At 38.4% G+C, this 19488-nt stretch overlaps 1 protein-coding gene and 1 long non-coding RNA gene across 3 annotated transcripts; both read right to left on the reverse strand.

Annotated features, from left to right (window-relative positions):
- Window positions 1–487: 487 nt before the first annotated feature.
- LOC134300274 (uncharacterized) lies at window positions 488–1222 on the reverse strand. The gene is made up of 2 exons (XR_010007339.1): window positions 867–1222; window positions 488–728 (listed from the first exon to the last, which is right to left on the reverse strand). It is a non-coding gene; the product is annotated as an uncharacterized LOC134300274 (long non-coding RNA).
- Window positions 1223–3997: 2775 nt separating this feature from the next.
- slc25a39 (solute carrier family 25 member 39) lies at window positions 3998–18865 on the reverse strand. Of its 2 annotated transcripts, none has more exons than XM_062984969.1 (12): window positions 18696–18865; window positions 11953–12046; window positions 11013–11072; window positions 10053–10103; window positions 8135–8244; window positions 7979–8046; window positions 7141–7265; window positions 6863–7036; window positions 6579–6718; window positions 4957–5038; window positions 4772–4852; window positions 3998–4632 (listed from the first exon to the last, which is right to left on the reverse strand). In XM_062984969.1, exons 2-12 carry the CDS (start codon window positions 12035–12037, stop codon window positions 4520–4522), a joined length of 1089 nt encoding a protein of 362 aa, XP_062841039.1. In that variant the 5' UTR covers window positions 12038–12046; window positions 18696–18865; the 3' UTR covers window positions 3998–4519. The 2 variants fall into 2 exon arrangements, with proteins under 2 accessions (XP_062841039.1, XP_062841040.1); XM_062984970.1 differs by having other exon boundaries at window positions 6609–6718; window positions 18696–18860.
- Between the last annotated feature and the right edge of the window lie 623 nt (window positions 18866–19488).

Consider the following 19488-nt stretch of genomic DNA (forward strand, 5'->3'; position numbering starts at 1 on the left):
TACATTTTATTTTCATTTTATTTAGATTTAATTTAGATTTAATTTAGATTTAATTTAGATTTAATTTTGATTTAATTTTGATTTAATTTTGATTAATGACTTGTGATTTTTTCTCAACTCCTCTCAACGCCTGCTTTCCCACACACACACACACACACACACACATACACATACACACACACACACACACACACACACACACACACACACACACACACGTACACCCACCCGTGTACCCTCACATGCACACACAGGCACTGTTTATTTCCTGCAGTGCACGTTAAGTATGTACAAGCACGCCGAGGCTGATGGGAGGTGAACCGGTACAGGTCAGAAATACAACACACATCCAAAAGTATGTGGACGCCTGAGCGTGAGCTTATCTGACGGTTTGATCAGTGCTGGTACTTGAGCCGCTGCTCTAGAGGCGAGTTTAGAAAGTGTGTGGTGGATTTCGGTGCAGATTAGAAGCCACTCCTGCAAATGCTTAATCCAGATGTGTTTATTTTCATTATAAATTCACATCTGGCCCAGCAAATATTACAGTTTATGTCAACAATAAATTAGGCAGCTGTTTTCATTGAGAAATAAAAATGTTTTGTTTGTTACCATGTCAGAAACAAAAGGTCTGGTTCTTATCGCTGCGGGTTTTTTTTTCCTGCTTCACTTTGTCCTGGTTCTCGTTGTTTTCTGTGCGCTGATTGCTAGCCGGCTTCTCAGTTTTCCTGCTATGACAGAGAGTAAAAATACACAAGATGAAACATCTCCCGCAGACATTCTTCCTTAGCATGTACACGAGTTTCATTTTCAGGGTCACAGTGGGTCCGGTTTGCTCAGGAATCGCTGGGCACGATGCGGTAACACACCTCGGACAGGACGCCAATCCATCACGTGGTGGCATGGCGGTCTAAAGCTGAATCCAAGAGGCAGAGGCACCGACCTGGCCGGACAGTCACACAAACGTAGGTGGGCGTGTTGGAGGGAGGGGAGGTCGGGCGGGGTCTCTTCCTGCTTGGATATGCAATATCTGTGACTAATCCGGGCGCCTGGCAGGTAATGAGAAGCGGTCGCGGATCGGGCACATGTCAGAGGGGGCGTGTGGTGATCCGGGGCAGCGGATTCAAAATGAGGAACTAAAAATAGAAATGACAAAAAATTCAGACATATATACAACCAGCAACACAGAATTAATATAATCTATAATATTATTCAGCTTTGTTGAATGGCGCAGTAGATGGTGACTTATCTGTGCTCATACAAATAGGGATAATTATCACTCCACCCGGTACAGTGTACATGAAACAGTGGTTCATTTTCCAAAGCTGAACAGAAACCACAAACTACCATGAAGCAGCTTTTAAGCCCATAATGATATAAACATCACAAACACATCTATCTTCTGCAAAAATAGACCTAAAGTAATATAAAATAATAATAATAAAAAATAAATGTGCAAGTAAATATAAAAATAAAAACAATAAAACTAAATGACTAAATGGTTCAAACCAAAAGTACAATGCACAAGTTCTTTAGTTTCTGATTTGTTGACACTAATGAGGATTTCTGAGGCCAGGCCACGAAGTTAAATGACCTTATAGAAGAATATAGAATGTAGAGAAAGTATAGAATGCCCTTTTACATACTCAGTTTTTATAATTGCACATTTTAGTCATTCTTCATAGTTATTGTTACTGTGTACAGTGTGTGAGTCTTCAGTACTACGTACATCTGTACTGCTTTTACTCAGTAAGAACATGTTGTTTTGGTTCCTGGTCGTGGCTTTTGGGGGTGACTGCATGTAATAAGACTATTACAGATATTATTTTGTAACCACAGATGACCACCTGCTAACTCTCCCAGGCCAGCAATATTAGACCCAGACGTGCACATTCCCATGCACATTCAGAGTTCGGTGGGTGTTTTTATGCTAATCGTTTTACTGTGTGTTAAGTACTCACTCTTACATGAGTGCTGATGGAGGGCTGAGAATGTAAACCACAGCGGTGGACAGGAGTCTGGACTTTCCTGCTCAGTGTCGAGAAATGCCCTTCTTCCCTTCCCCAGCGTACCCTCAGCGCTCTGCTCAGATCAGATAGGAGTCGCTCGCGAGGGAATACTGAGAAAACGGAGGAAATCAGAGTTCGTGCCCTTGGTCATCTCTCGTATTTTGAAAGCTGGGCCTCAAACTCTAAGTGCTCTCTGAGCTTTCAGGGAAAACCTCTTGTTTTTACGTGAGCCCCCCCCGCTAATCTGTTTCCTCCGTTTTGCTATAGCAAACATCCGCTAAGAATATTTGTTTACTATGGAGGACAATTCTTTAACTTCAAGACATGAAGAGAAAAATTCACGTTTTGGGGTCAAAAGTTTGTGTAGACTAGTCACGGTAGTTCTGGGATTTTTAGGATCTGGAGAAGATCACACAGAGTGCATACATCTTTCCCCAAAAAGCTGATTACTCATTTAAATTAAGATTTTGAGTTAAGAAAGAGAATATATAAATATATAATATATTCAGCTTAGATTATTACTTTGTTCATACAGAAACTTTTAAATCAGTTAACTTTGTGAGTGTTAATAAAAGCTACAGCTGGTTACTTCAGTGAAACACCAAATCGCCCCAAAATCCTGCCTGAAATACCATGATGATTCCCTGAAGGCAAGAAATAAGAGGTTTCGTAAGAATTGGCTCAAATAAAGGATGTGGTGGTTATGAAAGAATTTCACAGTTATTGGAACACTCACTGACGCCAAGTATACATGCAGTGTCCAAATATTATTCATACCCAATGACCCAGTAATACTTAAAGTCATGAATACTAAATGTGATTTATGTGATTTCCCTGTAGAGCACAAGTAGATTTTTTACAAATCATGAAGTGGTTTAGGAAGAATTGTGTAACATTAGAGACATAATGTGGGTTTATAGAAGAATATTTTACTTATTTAGGTGATTTTTCTTTAGTTTTAGGGCTTAGTCTGGGTTAACTGGTTTATAAAGTAACTAATTACTTCTCACACAGAGCCAGTTGGACCTAAATCCATTGTAAAATAATACATAAAGTGGTTATTAATTTTTAAAAATGTATTTTCGAGTGTTTACTCGAAGTGTATTCAAATAGCACCACAATGTCGTTCATACGCTGTGCGTTACCGGTTCCAAGGCTCAAATATGGTGCATTATCGCCACCTATCGGGCGGCCATGGTAATGTCAGCATTATCACTGTAAACAGGGACTGAGTTTAGTTTGCTAAACTGGACATTCATTTAATTTGTTGAACCGTGTGAGTAACTAAGAAGCTAATGACTAATGAACAAAAGTCGTGTTATTGTTGAAGTGTTTTTTAAATACAAAAAATTGTAAAATGTTAGTCAGGTTTTGTCATATAAACATTAAAAATCAGATATGTGAAGGGAATTAGTAGGATAAACGAACCTCTCAGCAGTTTTGGGATTAGCTGGTAGGTTCTTTTAGCACCCATGTAATTAAAGCTAGTTTAACTGCACAATCATTACAATAAAAAGGTCTATATATATATATAGACATTGAGACACTTTTAAGCAACCTCAGGTCTCAAAATCATCACATACATGGAACAGTGGTCTCTGTGCCAAGGTCAGAAACCCAAATGGTCACCCTTCGCTGGGAAGACTGGTGGTGCGAATTGCAACAGGGGAACTGTCAACTATGAGATACATTCACAGTGACTAGAAGTAAGAATCGAACCCAGGTCCCCAGCACCCATGATACTGTGTGGCTACCATTCCACCGGCTGCACCACCATTCTGCTAAATGTTCAGAGAAAAAAGGAAATACATTTTTCTTTTAAGTCTTTTTTTTTTTTATCGTTGTGAATGTCATGAATCCTAATGTACAAGAAACAAAAATGTTGTACATGCAGTAGTTTGTAGCTCTGAACAAAATGTGAAGGATAAATGAGTAGTAAAAATACAAAAATGAAATTAAACATGTCTTTAAATGACTTCAAACTACTGAAACGTTTTTAGTGTCAGATTTACCAAGCACAGACATTTCAGATCAACTTTTTCATCAATCAATCGACATCTGAAAATGGAAAATGAAATAAGTCGTCGGTATGAGTGTCTGCATTAGCCATCACTAGTCAGCAGTGAATGGTGCCATACTGGCCTTGTTTCTAAAATCTATCAGGTCCCGTTGGTGCCTGGGTGAAGAGCTACGTAGGGTTCTGTACCTGGAACCTTCAAAGCAAATAAAACACAAATTCTCACTAATAAGTCCGTTTTAAAGACACAGTGGCTCAGCTGGATGAAAACAGCATCCATCCATTCATGCACTTAATAGCGTCTGTTCACAGCACCGTGCTTGTAATAGAGCTAGCATAAGAAGATATACACAGGGTTTCCCAGCATGCTTTGGTGCTAGTAGGTCATGCTGTGGTGCTAAGAGGTCCCAGCTTGAGTCGGACAGACCCACTGCCCGTTGGCCGAGCTACATGCAGTTTCTCCAAAGCTGGACGTTCAGCCTCGGCGTGGCGTCCTTCACCCCCCTCGCTGCTCCCGGTTGCGCTGGACAAAGAAGGTCTTCCCAAACTCGTATGTACTGATCATGATGGCGCACGCCGGAGCCACCTTGATCACCCGCGGCATGAAGCCTGTAACAGCGAGGAGGGAAAATAAAAGTGGCTCAATTTTAATACAGTTTGTTTTTTAAACAAGCTCATGGTCAGGCGTCCGAATACTTTCGGCTGTACGGTGTATATACAAAGATGTAATGGGTATTTTCAGGTTTACCTGCAAACAGACCCCGATAACCTTTCTCACTCCAGATACTCTTCATTATCAGCCACGTGGAAGACTGTTTCTTCAAGGTTGCTGCGCAAAAACATATACAAGGTCAACAGGAAGTTTACCCAGTATGACCAGCAAACCCTGAATAACCAGCCTGACCAGCTGATGCTGGTATTTTCCCATCATACCTCCAACTGTCTCCATCTCTCCCAGCTGGATCTGTCGGCGTGTTTTCACCACGTCGAATGGGAGCGTCAGTACGGCAGCGATCTGCACACAACAATATAACTTATACTATCAACATTTAACATATACAGCCAGTAACAATCCGCCCATTAGATCACACCAAACCACTTTATACTGGCTGCACACAGGGGGAGAGGTCATGTGACACAGGGTGGTGCGGCTCACACATCCATGCTATGGTTATTTCTAAATATAAGGACGTTAAGATCGTTTAAGATGGCTTTTAATAAGTATAAGATCACTGATGTATGATTTGGAACTCAAATCTCTTCAGGATGGATAAAAAAACACAGCAAATAAAAAAGACAAACAAAGAAATAAACTATAGCATTTTTAATCAGATATTTAAGATATTATTGATCTGTTTGGCTTTCACAGTTTGAGAGTTAAAGGTCCTACAACGCAGACAGACGCCTGGTCCTACAGGACTGGAAATAAAAACAGATCTTAAATAACTGGACATGAGGAAATCACACACAGTTGGTTTTTAGAAAATCTGAAATACATAAAAGCTATAATAATAATAACAATAATAGTAATGGTAATAATAATAATATAAATAACAATATTACTACTACTAGGCAGTTGTAGCCTAGCGGTTTAAGTACTGGACTAGTAATCAAAAGGTCACTGGTTCAAGTCCCACCACTGCCAGGCTGCTGCTGTTGGGTCCTTGAGCAAGGCCCTTAACCCTCCTAACCCTCAATTGCTCATACTGTCACAATACTGTAAGTCGCTTTGGATAAAGGCGTCTGCTAATGCCGAAAATGTAAATGTACTACTAATAATAATATTATAAATAACACCAATATTACTAATAATAATGATAATGACAATAATAATATATTAATAATAATAACAATAGTATGGTATTAATGACAATATAATATTGTTGATAGTAATGATGTAATAATCTTAATGATAATAATATGATAATTATTATGGTGATAATAATAAAGCCTTTAGTACAAAGAAATGAAGAAATATATAATTTTGTGTTAATATAAACACAAAAATTCACCGATAAACAAAAGATCAAAAGTATAACAAGTGAATAACAATGTTTGTTTGTTTGTATAACACTGTGTTGTCAAATCTATGACATTCATGACAGGAATCAGTGTTTTATGCTGGTTTTATTCATTTTGTATTAATTATATATGTTTTAATTTTATATTATTAAGGAAATTGAGGATTATTTCTAAATGATCTTGGGTGAAGATTTATTTTCATGTGATTAACAATGAGAAGAAATAAATACTGCAGTAAAAGACTAAACACTGTAGTAAATGATTCATTTTTAACTGTGTGTATCGAGGGGAGAAGAAAGGTTATAACATTTATTAATAAAAGTGAATCTTGGTGTGACGATTCTGTTAAGGATGAAGTTTCCGTGCTACTTCGACCTTTTTCTTCTTAATAAATAAATAATTAATGCAGCTCCAGACTCAGAGTGAAGAACTTTGTATTCTGTTATAAAACCAGATTAAATAATAATAAACCAGATCTGACCATCTTATATAACTGAGAACTGTTAAAGATTATACTGGTAATAAAAACTAACCAGAAGAGAAAACCAGTTCCAACCACTCACCGCTCCACTGACCGCTCCTGAGGTAAAGCTGATGCTGAACGAAGCCTGCGGTGATCTGTAGATCTCACACAGCTCCTCTTTTAACCGCTCGTAACTAAACCAGTACAGAGCTAACACACACACACACACACACACACACACACACACACACACACACACACACACACACACACACACACACACACACACACAGTCAGTATTGTAAAATAATACGTCCATGCTGGTGAGGTTTTGAGTTTTATAGGGACACTCACCTGAGAAGGGGACATCTCGGAGGACGGTGGGTCCCCAGCCCCTCCACAGTGAGAGGACGCCGTTCTGACTGACGGCCGAGCGGATGCACACCCGGAGCTCGGCGTACGATACGCGCCGAGACTGCATCTTAGTGCGCACCAACTCCAGCGGGCTGATCACCGTCACGGCCCCCACTGCACGACACACACACGCAGGAACACGTATGTTGAGTGGATATTCTGTATGACTGCATGTACAGAAAACAGTTAAACTGTCCCTGACGGACGGTTCCACTTACGTCTCGACAGGGCTCCAGCGATGAGGGGTACATGGTAGCTGTTATATCCCAAATCGTAACGCATGAAGTCTCTCAGCTGGTCGTAGCAGGTGAAGTAGATTATCGTGGTGGGAACCGCCATCACACTACACAGCAACAGACACGACAGCGCCACACACACACACACACACACACATGCTTTATTATTAAGAACGTTATATCGAGATTACAGAAACGTCTGGTTGTAGTCTAGTGGTTAAGGTACTGGACTAGTAAGCAGAAGATGGTTGGTTTAAACCCCACTACTGCCAGGTTACCACTGTTGGGCCCTTGAGCAAGACCCTTGACCCTGAATGGCTTAGACTGTATACTGTAATTCGCGGTGGATAAAACATATAATATAAATTATATATATATATTCACTCAGGAGAAATCTTACAAATAAATATATAATAAACCCTTTTATGACTATTATATTGTATACAATTGTATACAATCACTCCTGGTGAAGCCTTGTGACAGGTTTTTATCAATAATCCATCATCCAAACAGAATAGACCAGTGACACCTCAAGCTCTCGGGTTCGAATCTCATCTGTGCTCCCGGCCAGATGGGCACCCGAACCAAAAACTGGCTCATATGCCCTCTGCTGGCTGATCGGTGCATGACTCTCTGTGCGCGATACGGATCTCCATACAAACCCACCCGGTGCAGGTGAAAGAAGTGGCCGACTACTGCACACGTGTCGGAGGGGGGCGTGTGTTAGTCACGGCCCTCCTCTGCAGTAAAGATACGACTAGGAATTGGATACGACTAAATTGTGAGGAGAATTGTGGGGATGTTGTGTATAATAACTCACAGTGTAGGTGGGAGTCCACTCCACAGAGACCGTAACCCCTCGTTCCGCGTGATTTTCACGAACGCGTCCTTGAACGAACACAAATAAACAATATGAGTGGATTCGAACCTTGGGCGAGGCCCGTGGAATCGGAGCTGGGCGTGGGCGTGGACGTACCAGCGTGCCGCTGAAGTGGGTGGGTGTTTTGTACAAGGCGCTGCAGGAGGTCATGTTCTGGCAGACGTAGATGTGGTCCATCAGTCCGTTACAGTACAGAAAGCACTTCCCTGAAAAATGTTTCACACACTTCAGTTACAGGAAATGCCCTTCCCTAAACTGTTGCTGCAAAGTTGGAAGCATATCATTCCCTTTATATCACTGATTTATTACACCTGTTAGTAATAGTTGTGGCTGAAACACATGAATTCGATGATTAGTAGGGGGCGTCCCAATACTTTTGACCGAAGGTTGCGTCGCTGTTAGGAAGAGTTTACACACCTCAGCCCTGCTGATAACACACTGCTTATCAGCTATTTTTATACTGAGAGGGTTCAAGGCTAAACCCTGAACTACAGGAACTACCGGGTTCTCAACCTCGGTCCGACTGTTGTTCCTCTGATAAATCCACCAATTATTACCGTGTTCTCAATCCATCACATCTCGTTACTTTGCCAGATAATTTAGTACTAAGAAGATAAGCACATTTAATATCGGTCGAAAGAAGGGATACGCAAGACTGGACTAGCAGGATCCCCAAAACTGGAGGACGCATGAATCGAGCAACGTACAAACTTATTCTGGGATTTTTTTTTTCACACTCCACAACCAGGTCAATCCAGGTGTGGACGTGTGCACATCAGTTTTTACTGTCAAATCCTTCATAAAGACAACCACCGTACTAAACTAGTAATTATTATATAAAAATATTGATGTAAAATGACCAGTTTTGTACTACAGCATATTAGGACCACTGTAAAAAAAAAAAGATTTCAAGAATAAAGTCGAAATGATTTTGAGAATAAAATGAAAATAATTTTGAGAATAAAATGAAAATAATTTTGAGAATAAAATGAAAATAATTTTGAGAATAAAATACAAATAATTTGGAGAATAAAATGAAAATAATTTGGAGAATAAAATGAAAATAATTTGGAGAATAAAATGAAAATTATTTTTTGAATAAAATAAAATGATTTTGAGAATAAAATAAAAATAATTTGGAGAATAAAATGAAAATGATTTTGAGAATAAAGGCTAAATATTATGGAACCTGGTGTTAAAAGGTGTTGAGGATTTGGTAAAGTAAATATAAAGAAATCCTCCTTCCAAAATCAGCATCAGTGTGTCATTAGTATATGGACGCTGAAATGACTTTGAGGAAAATGTCTCTTTAGTTGAAGCAGAACTTGGTTGTGAACATCTAAGGGGACTATTAGGGGACAGTGGTAGCCTAGTGGGTAGAGCTTTGGGCTATCAACCGGAAGATTGGGGGTTCAAATCCAGGCTCTGCTATGCAGCCACTGTTGGGTCCTTGAGCAAGGCCCTTAACCCTGTCTGCTCCAGGGGCGCCGTACAATGGCTGTATGCCTCTCAGCAAAAGCTGGGATATGCGAAGAAAGAATTTCATTGTACTGTACACCTGTATATGTATATATGACAAATGACAAATAAAGTATATCTATCTAAGCTAAAATTCTCCTTCTGGTTTGTGCTTCTCTGGCAAGCCTACAACAACCGCCCTAGCAAAGAAATTAAACAGTGGCCCTATTACACTGGGTTGTTATAGTAGAATAGAAATTTAATTCAGCAAAGAGCCAAGAATGCAGGTGACCGTTGGAACAGGAACGGGCGTGCACGCTCTGAACACTACGGAGCTGGACGGGATTGAGCGGCGTTCAGGCTCTGTGAGCGTGATCCCTCCGTTCAGACCGTGTTTACTTCTCTACCTTTGGACACTGAACAGAAATCTGCTCGTAAACATTTCCTGTCATTTTGTCTGGACAGAGTTTGGGAGCCGTTAGTGCAGCATGCCAGCGGGGTTCTGGGTTGGTTGTGGGTGGGTGGGTGAGGGGCGTGGTAACGGCGGTGTACTTACATTTCGGGAGGCGATTGATTCCCTTCCAGGATCTTGAATCTGCTGCTACGGCTGAGAAGAGCGAAACGCAGAAGCGGCAGAAGAGAGAGAAGATTTGGCGTTTGTACCGGTGTGGTGTTAATAGCAAAAGCAATAAAGACTGGTCATGTACGGTCCTGTGCAAAAGTTTGTACACCCCATAATTCAAGTCCATGTTTTAGAGAAGAGAACAAAATTTTGCACAGTCGCTGTTAATTTGATTGAAAATATAAAATACAGAAAATAAAAATGCTAAACGTTGCTTTCTCTCCTAATTAACATTCCAACTTATTAAACAATTCCAAATTTGTATCCTTTCAGCTGCTCCTCTATATGGGCGTCGCCACAGTCGATTATTCTTGTTTGCATACTTTTATTGGGTACAGTTTTTACACCAGATGCCCTTGCTGATGCACCCCACCTTATTGTATCCAGGCATCTGACCTGCACTTAGAGCGCACTGACGAGTGCACCTTCCTCACCCCGCTTAAACATAGGCAATCATATCTGACATCTATGTAGGTGGCCGACCGGCCGATAGCACCAGTTAAAACCCCAGATCTCAGCAAACGTGGCTGGCTGGTGATTGGTCACATCTCGGAGAGTGATCAGTCGGGGGTTGTGCAAGCAGCATAAGATTCACAACAGGGAATTGGAAATTACTAAATTGCAAGATAAGGAAAGAAAATCCAGGAAAACATGCACTAGGTTGTGTGTACAGTGTTGGAACAGAGACGACTCATGAAACAACTGCATAACTGTTATTCCTGCTGTTTTTAGATCATCCCGCAACTCTTTTTTTAAAATCTGGGGTGTGAACTTTGCCTCAAACCCCTCAGATACACGAACGCCACGTTGACCCCAACAGATACAATCAGTTCCATAAGTGTTAATGTGAGATAAAGTGGTGTTAGGTACAGAGTCCAGATTCTGAACGTGTACCTTTGTAGAAGGGAGTCTGCTGCGCCTGCAGTCTGATCTTCACCACATCTAACGGGGTTACTGCAGGAAAAACACACAAACGAGAGCAAACATTAAAGAAGTTAAAACATTTGCAAGTTTGGCACCTACTAAACACATCCCAGATAGCAAACCATAACTGGCATGGATTTGGACCGGTGCATTTTGGCAAAAACAGCCAAGCCGTTTGGAGGTGCACTTGTCGGTGCGCTCTCAGCGCAGGTCCCAAGCCCGGATTTAATAAGCAGGGTTGGGTCAAGAAGGACATCCAGTATAAACTGTCCCAAATTAGGTACAACTGAGAGCAGCTGTAGCCTAGTGGTTAAAATACTGGACTAGTAATCAAAAGGTCGCTGGTAAATTTGATTTACATTTGTGGCATTTCTCAGAATCTGAATACAGTCTGAGCAATTGAGAGTTAAGGGCCTTGCTCAAGGGCCCGACAGTGGCAAATTGGAAGACAGATCCATGCCAGTTTTGGTCTGTTATGCATATGGAAACCAGGCTGAATCAATGACTGATTTTATTTTAATTTGTAAATCAAATATTCTGTTTTTGTTTGGGGAAGAAAGGGTTTTAAAACAAACAAACACCTAAAACATTGTTAAAATGTAAGATATAAATGTACATTACTGAAATCTGAAGCTGTGGTAAGGCCAAAACATTGGGCCCAAGGCATGAATACACCCTAAACGGGGCACCAATAATGTTAGGGCATCACACACACCTCAAGGAGCAGTCAAGAGCAGCCAATCCACCTACTAAATGCTTTTGGGCTTAGAAGGAAATAAGGTTCTCCTAGCAAACCCACACATAAATAGCAGGAACATGCTAAACACCTTACAGCTAGTGATCAGAAACAAGGCCAATGCCAGACTTGTGTGGCACCCTGTGCAATAGAACTGTTACTGAAGTGCTTTACCAAAGATGGACGTCAGCAGGGCCCCGGTACCGGATGCCACCATCTGTTGCACAGGGGTGATGGATGGAGACGCAGCCTCACCCATCCTGCCCACCTAAAACAGAGCCAGAGCCAAAAAGAACGTCATTCTACCAGTTTATTTACTCATGTTTATTTGATGTTTTTTTTAATGTATTTAATCTACTTTTTACTTTTATGTGAGATCCTTAATGTAGTTTAATAACAGTTTTGTTTTTTCTTTCTGTTTTTGTGTATTCTCTGGGCTTCAGAGAGTCGTGCCAGACTTTATTTCTCTCTTTCCAGCAGTGGTATTGGATCTGTAGGAAGGGGAAACCTCCAGCTAGAATTGAGAGGTGGGGAATCGTAATGGGCGAGCACTAAACTCTGATACGTTATCTGTGGGCTGCACCGTGCTTCCACCCTCCTCCACCCAACACACACTAAAGTCTCTTTATTACTCCGAAAGTCTGTAAAAAATACCAGATTTGGCACACACGGGCACCTCACGGTGCACCTTTTGGAACATGAACGACCCTTCGTGTACCATCTACAGAAATGTGATTCATTGCAGATTCATGTATTTGAAACCCACCAGTCCACAGGGCACCATCCCAAAGGCTTAGGGTAAACAAGGTGTTCATTGGCAAACGTATACGCAGCCTTTACATTCCTCTTGGTTAGCAAGGGATCATGGGGGTCTCCCATGGGTCATAAGCTGAGCTTACCTAGAGAAACCTGCAGTTTCTTAGCAGTTTGGTACAGGTTTTTTTGGGTGTCTTTCTAATAAGTTATAATAATGCACTCTCAGCATTCTCGGTAGGTTTCATCACTCGATTTGGAGACAATGCGTCTAACTGTGGTGCACTGGAGTCCCAAAGCCTTAGAAATGGCTTTGTTACTCTTTTCAGACAGACAGAAAATAAAAATGTTCCTGTCTCCTCAGGAGTCTCTTTTTATTTCCAAGCCACTTAATTCGACATTACTGAATGTCAGAGGGGAAAAACATCTTTCAAGATTTTCTGCATTTTGTTGGCACGGACCAAACATACACTAATAATAAATAATATACACTAATAATTAATAATATACACTAATAATATATTTTTTTTATTCTTTATTTATTGACGTAACATCACAGAGATTTCAGTACATCTTCAGTACAGCTTTATACACTTTTTTCAACATTTCCTTTCCCCTTCCCTCTCTACCCACCCATGGAGGGAAGAAAATCATAGTAAAAATAATAACAACAATAATAGTAATAATAATAATAATAACAATAATTCAAAATAAACTATGTACAAGTAGGGAGTGATCTCTTGTGTACTACATATGTATTAGTTTGTAAAAGTAAAAACAGGCCTGTGGGCACTAATAATGTTTTTAGAATTCTGTCACACACAAATGTGTTTATTTAGCATTTTACCACAAAGATGTGTGTTCATTTAACATATTTACAGACACACAATGTGTTTAAAATTTTATTTTTTCCACAGACTGGTAAGTACATTTAGTATTTTATTAAACACAACTGTGTTTATTTAGTATTTTACCACAAAAAGATGTGTTCAATTAGCATTCTTTCAGACTCACAAATGTGTTCATTTACTATTTTATCACACAAATGTGTTTTGTTTTTTTTGCATTTTACCACAGACGTGTTCATTTACTATCTTACTTTTACAAAAATGTGTTCTTTTAGTATTTAACCACAAAGAAATGTGTTCATTTTGCATTTTTTCAGACACACAATGTGTTTATTTAGTATTTTATTACACACAAATGTGTTTTTTTAGTATTTTACCACAAAAATGTGTTGATTTTGTATTTTTCCACAAAGAGATGTGTTCATTTAGCATTTTTTCAGACACAATGTGTTTATTTAGTATTTTACCACACATATACGTGTTTATTTAGTGTTTTACCACAAAAGATCGTGTTAGATTAGTATTTGATCATACCTAAACATAAGAATGTAGTATTTATCTGATGTGTTGTTAGTATTTGATCATACCTAAACATAAGAATGTAGTATTTATCTGATGTGTTGTTAGTATTTGATCATACCTAAACATAAGAATGTAGTATTTATCTGATGTGTTGTTAGTATTTGATCATACCTAAACATAAGAATGTAGTATTTATCTGATGTGTTGTTAGTATTTGATCATACCTAAACATAAGAATGTAGTATTTTTCTGATGTGTTGTTAGTATTTGATCATACCTAAACATAAGAATGTAGTATTTTTCTGATGTGTTGTTAGTATTTGATCATACCTAAACATAAGAATGTAGTATTTATCTGATGTGTTGTTAGTATTTGATCATACCTAAACATAAGAATGTAGTATTTATCTGATGTGTTGTTAGTATTTGATCATACCTAAACATAAGAATGTAGTATTTATCTGATGTGTTGTTAGTATTTGATCATACCTAAACATAAGAATGTAGTATTTTTCTGATGTGTTGTTAGTATTTGATCATACCTAAACATAAGAATGTAGTATTTATCTGATGTGTTGTTAGTATTTGATCATACCTAAACATAATAATGTAGTATTTTTCTGATGTGTTGTTAGTATTTGATCATACCTAAACATAAGAATGTAGTATTTATCTGATGTGTTGTTAGTATTTGATCATACCTAAACATAAGAATGTAGTATTTATCTGATGTGTTGTTAGTATTTGATCATACCTAAACATAAGAATGTAGTATTTATCTGATGTGTTGTTAGTATTTGATCATACCTAAACATAAGAATGTAGTATTTATCTGATGTGTTGTTAGTATTTGATCATACCTAAACATAAGAATGTAGTATTTATCTGATGTGTTGTTAGTATTTGATCATACCTAAACATAAGAATGTAGTATTTTTCTGATGTGTTGTTAGTATTTGATCATACCTAAACATAAGAATGTAGTATTTATCTGATGTGTTGTTAGTATTTGATGGTGTCGGTTTAGTATCGAGTGAATTTTAATTGTAAACAAACCATGTGTGTGTGTTTGAGAACAACCCTAATGGCGGTGTTCTGTCGATTTGTCCTACCCTATCGAAACTTCCTACCGTAGCGCAGATTTATAGATCTATCTGTCGATTTGTCCTACCCTATCGAAACTTCCTACCGTAGCGCAGATTTATAGATCTATCTGTCGATTTGTCCTACCCTATCGAAATGTATTCCTGTAGTAAATATTTAAGTTTTATCGATCTGTTCTTATTAAAATTATGTCTATCATATTATAAATTATAGGTATCTTATTATAACTAGTGGTAGCACATCTCGATAGGTATGTATCTTATTATAAACAATAGGTAGGACATCTCGATAGCTCTATATCTTATTATAAACAATAGGTAGGACATCTCGATAGGTATGTATCTTATTATAAACAATAGGTAGGACATCTCGATAGCTCTATATCTTATTATAAACAATAGGTAGGACATCTCGATAGGTATGTATCTTATTATAAACAATAGGTAGGACATCTCGATAGCTCTATATCTTATTATAAACAATAGGTAGGACATCTCGATAGGTATGTATCTTATTATAAACAATAGGTAGGACATCTCGATAGGTATGTATCTTATTATAAACTATAGGTAGCACATCTCGATAGCTCTATATCTTATTATAAACTATAGGTAGCACATCTCGATAGGTATGTATCTTATTATAAACAATAGGTAGGACATCTCGATAGGTATGTATCTTATTATAAACAATAGGTAGGACATCTCGATAGGTATGTATCTTATTATAAACAATAGGTAGCACATCTCGATAGGTATGTATCTTATTATAAACTATAGGTAGCACATCTCGATAGGTCTATATCTTATTATAAACAATAGGTAGGACATCTCGATAGGTATGTATCTTATTATAAACTATAGGTAGCACATCTCGATAGGTATGTATCTTATTATAAACAATAGGTAGGACATCTCGATAGGTATGTATCTTATTATAAACAATAGGTAGGACATCTCGATAGGTATGTATCTTATTATAAACAATAGGTAGGACATCTCGATAGCTCTATATCTTATTATAAACAATAGGTAGGACATCTCGATAGGTATGTATCTTATTATAAACTATAGGTAGCACATCTCGATAGGTATGTATATTATTATAAACAATAGACAGCGCATCTCGATAGATCTATGTCTTATTATAAATAGTGTTAGCACATCTCGATGGGCTTATATTTTATTACAAATGATAGGTAGCACACTTGATTTATTGACCTGTCTCTCAGACATTTATCTTAATTTTTAATTTATTTATTAGGATTTTAACATCATGGTTACATTCATGACAGGGCAGGTAGTTACTCATTACACAAGATTTATTAGTTCACACATTTAATATCAAACACAGTCAGAGACAGTTTTGTATCTTCAATTTACCTCACTTGCATGTCTTTGGACTGTGGGAGAAAACTAGAGCACCCGGAAAAAAAACCCCACATACACATGGGGAGAACATGCAAACTTCTCACAGAAAGAATCCACCTGTAAATGGAGCCCAGGACCTTCTTGCTGTGAATCAACAAAGCTACCCACTGAGCCACTATACAGCCCATACATCTCAAATAATTGTGTAATTTTTAAACTAGTTTATTAACAACAACACATCCTGAGTCTCTGGTGGATGTGTCTACATTTTTTACATATGTATTTTGGGTGTGATTTGTTATATTCTGCACATTAAAATGTACCCATCTACTGTCACACTGCACCTGAGTAAAACAGGTAACAATGCTGTACAAATCAGTAAATAATGTTCACAATAACTTTTTAATAATAAAGGTAAAATTAGATAAAATATATCTGTATATCTGTATAATATAGCTGCTCTAAATATCTATCATTTCAATCATGCTCTTGTCAGCTCTGTCTTGCAGCATGGAGCAACTTATGCAGTAATCCTCTGCATTGTCTTAAATCACCACTCAGCCCTGCTGTCATGAAGTTCACTTGGCTTTATAATTCCTATTAATTAATGGAGACAGTGGCAAAATCTGGTTTAGCAAAATTCTAACTAGTTTAAAATATTCAATAACAATATTACCTCCAGCTATTTATACATGCATATGAACTTGAGTTCATCCTGAAAAACTTATCATGTATAAGCACTCTGTAGTTCTAAAATTACTGACTGTAGTTCATCTGTTTCTCTACATACTTTTTAACCTGCTTTCACCCTGTTCTTCAGTGGTCAGACCCCCTACAGGACCACTACAGAGCAGGTATTATTTAGGTGGTGGATCATTCTCAGCACTGCAGTGACACTGACATGGTGTTAGTGTGTGTTGTGCTGGTATGAATGGATCAGACACAGCAGTGCTGAGTTTTTAAACACCTCACTGCTGGACTGAGATTGGTCCACCAACCAAAAATATCCAGCCTACAGCACCCTGTGGGCAGTGTCCTGTGACCACTGATGAAGGTCTAGAAGATGACCGACTCAAACAGCAGCAATAGATGAGCGATCGTCTCTGACTTTACATCTACAAGGTGGACCAACTAGGTAGGAGTGTCTAATAGAGTGGACAGTGAGTGGACACTGTATTTTAAAACTCCAGCAGCACTGCTGTTTCTGATCCACTCACACCACCACCATGTCAGTGTCACTGCAGTGCTGAGAATGATCCACCACCTAAATAATACCTGCTCTGTGGGGGTTCTGACCATTGACGAACAGCATGAAGGGAGCTAACAAAGCATGCAGAGAAACAGATGGACTACAGTCAGTAATTGTAGAACTACAAGCGAGTTCTTTTGGCTATGTAGTGTGTATATGTAGTGTTGGCTATGTAGTGAGTATTATATGTATATACAGTATGTATATATATATATATATATATATATATATGTGTATGTGTGTATGATGTATGTATGATGTATGTACATTTTGATTTTGTAGTAAATAATATTCTAACCCGAAGAACATCTTAATCTCAAATAATTAGAACTAAACTGACAGGGGAGCAGCAAAAAATAGTTGTACATATACAAATAACTGAGTACATAAAAAACGTAATAAATGCTCAACATATTCATTCAGTAATTCACTTTAAACTCAACTTTAACTTCAAACAACCGTTACTGTACATATTGAACTGCTAATAAAGCACAAAACTGAAAAATAACCTAATACATTTTGTGTTGTCATAATGTTAAGGTCGCAGATGGTTATTTAAAAATGATTGGCTTTTCTAGATGTATGAAAAACGCATCTAAAATTACCAAAGGCATGTATAAACGTGGTTAAATACAACGTTAACACAGCATTATTAAGATACACAGTTATTTAACTGTAATCAATCAAGTACAGCTCATTTAAGCACTTTGAATATTTTTATATAGCTTTTTTTTTTTAAAGTCACATAATAACAGCATTACATATACATACACTTAAACTTTAAACTTTTTAAAGAATTAAAACGAAACCATACGTTACTAACCGCTAGAACAAATAAATTAGGCAAAGGTAGCACAGAATTATAGGCGTTCCCCGCAACGAGTCAAAACCGATGTGCGCATGCTCAGTAGGACAAATCGATGGGTAGGATAAATCGACAGAACAGCGGCACTCGGACACTAACACGGCTTTACTGACCAGATCTATCAAATTTAATGTTATTAAAGGAAAATGCACGGCGGAATTTGATCGTATTAAAGAAATATTAAGTGAAATAACCACCACACTGACCTTTCAGACGCAGAAGAGGAGGAACAGCACGGTCGGTTAGGCTGGCATGACTGCAGGAGCCTCCAGCGCTGCTGATCTGTATGCTGGTGGATGTGTGCCAGGGTGCAGGTGTACCAGTCTCTCCAGAAGTAAAACACATGGGGTATAAGGGGGTATTTAGGCTGGTACAGATCAGAGACTGGTTTATTGTTTCGTTACCCCCGGAGCTCCTGCGGTTTAATGCTGATAAAGTACACAATGCACACACTGAGACGCACTGCGCCCCCTGCAGGTCGGGCTTAGAAACGCTTGTTTTGCTAAAAACAGCAACCGAGCTTCGGTTCTTCACATCTTAATAATAACATGATTTATAAATCTCGTTCATTAAACGTATTCAGACATGCATTATTTACTTTTAGTTACCACTTGGTCCTGGTCAGGGTCATGGTGGGTCTGGCTTCACTTGGAAACAATGGCTGAAAGGCCTCAATACACCCTGGACAGTGTGCTAATCCATAGCTGGGAAAATTCCTAATTAATACAACATTTATCAAATTTACAAAATATTTAGAGAACACCCACACAGACAAGTCCTAACAATGACCAGGGCATGGATTAAACCCAGGTCCAGGGGCCCATTTTATTGTGCAGCACCAACTTTCCATTAGCGGCTGTGGTTGAGCCGCTCACTGAACGACAGACCTATATTTATTTATAATTTTTATTAACTGCTTCATTCCGGTTAATTAAATGATAAATTTACAGCCAGAAATACTGGGTGAAAGTAGAAATGTGACCACAAGGCCTCCATCCA

This window comes from Trichomycterus rosablanca, chromosome 22, assembly GCF_030014385.1.
Source record: "Trichomycterus rosablanca isolate fTriRos1 chromosome 22, fTriRos1.hap1, whole genome shotgun sequence".
Classification (NCBI taxonomy): Eukaryota; Metazoa; Chordata; class Actinopteri; order Siluriformes; family Trichomycteridae; genus Trichomycterus; species Trichomycterus rosablanca.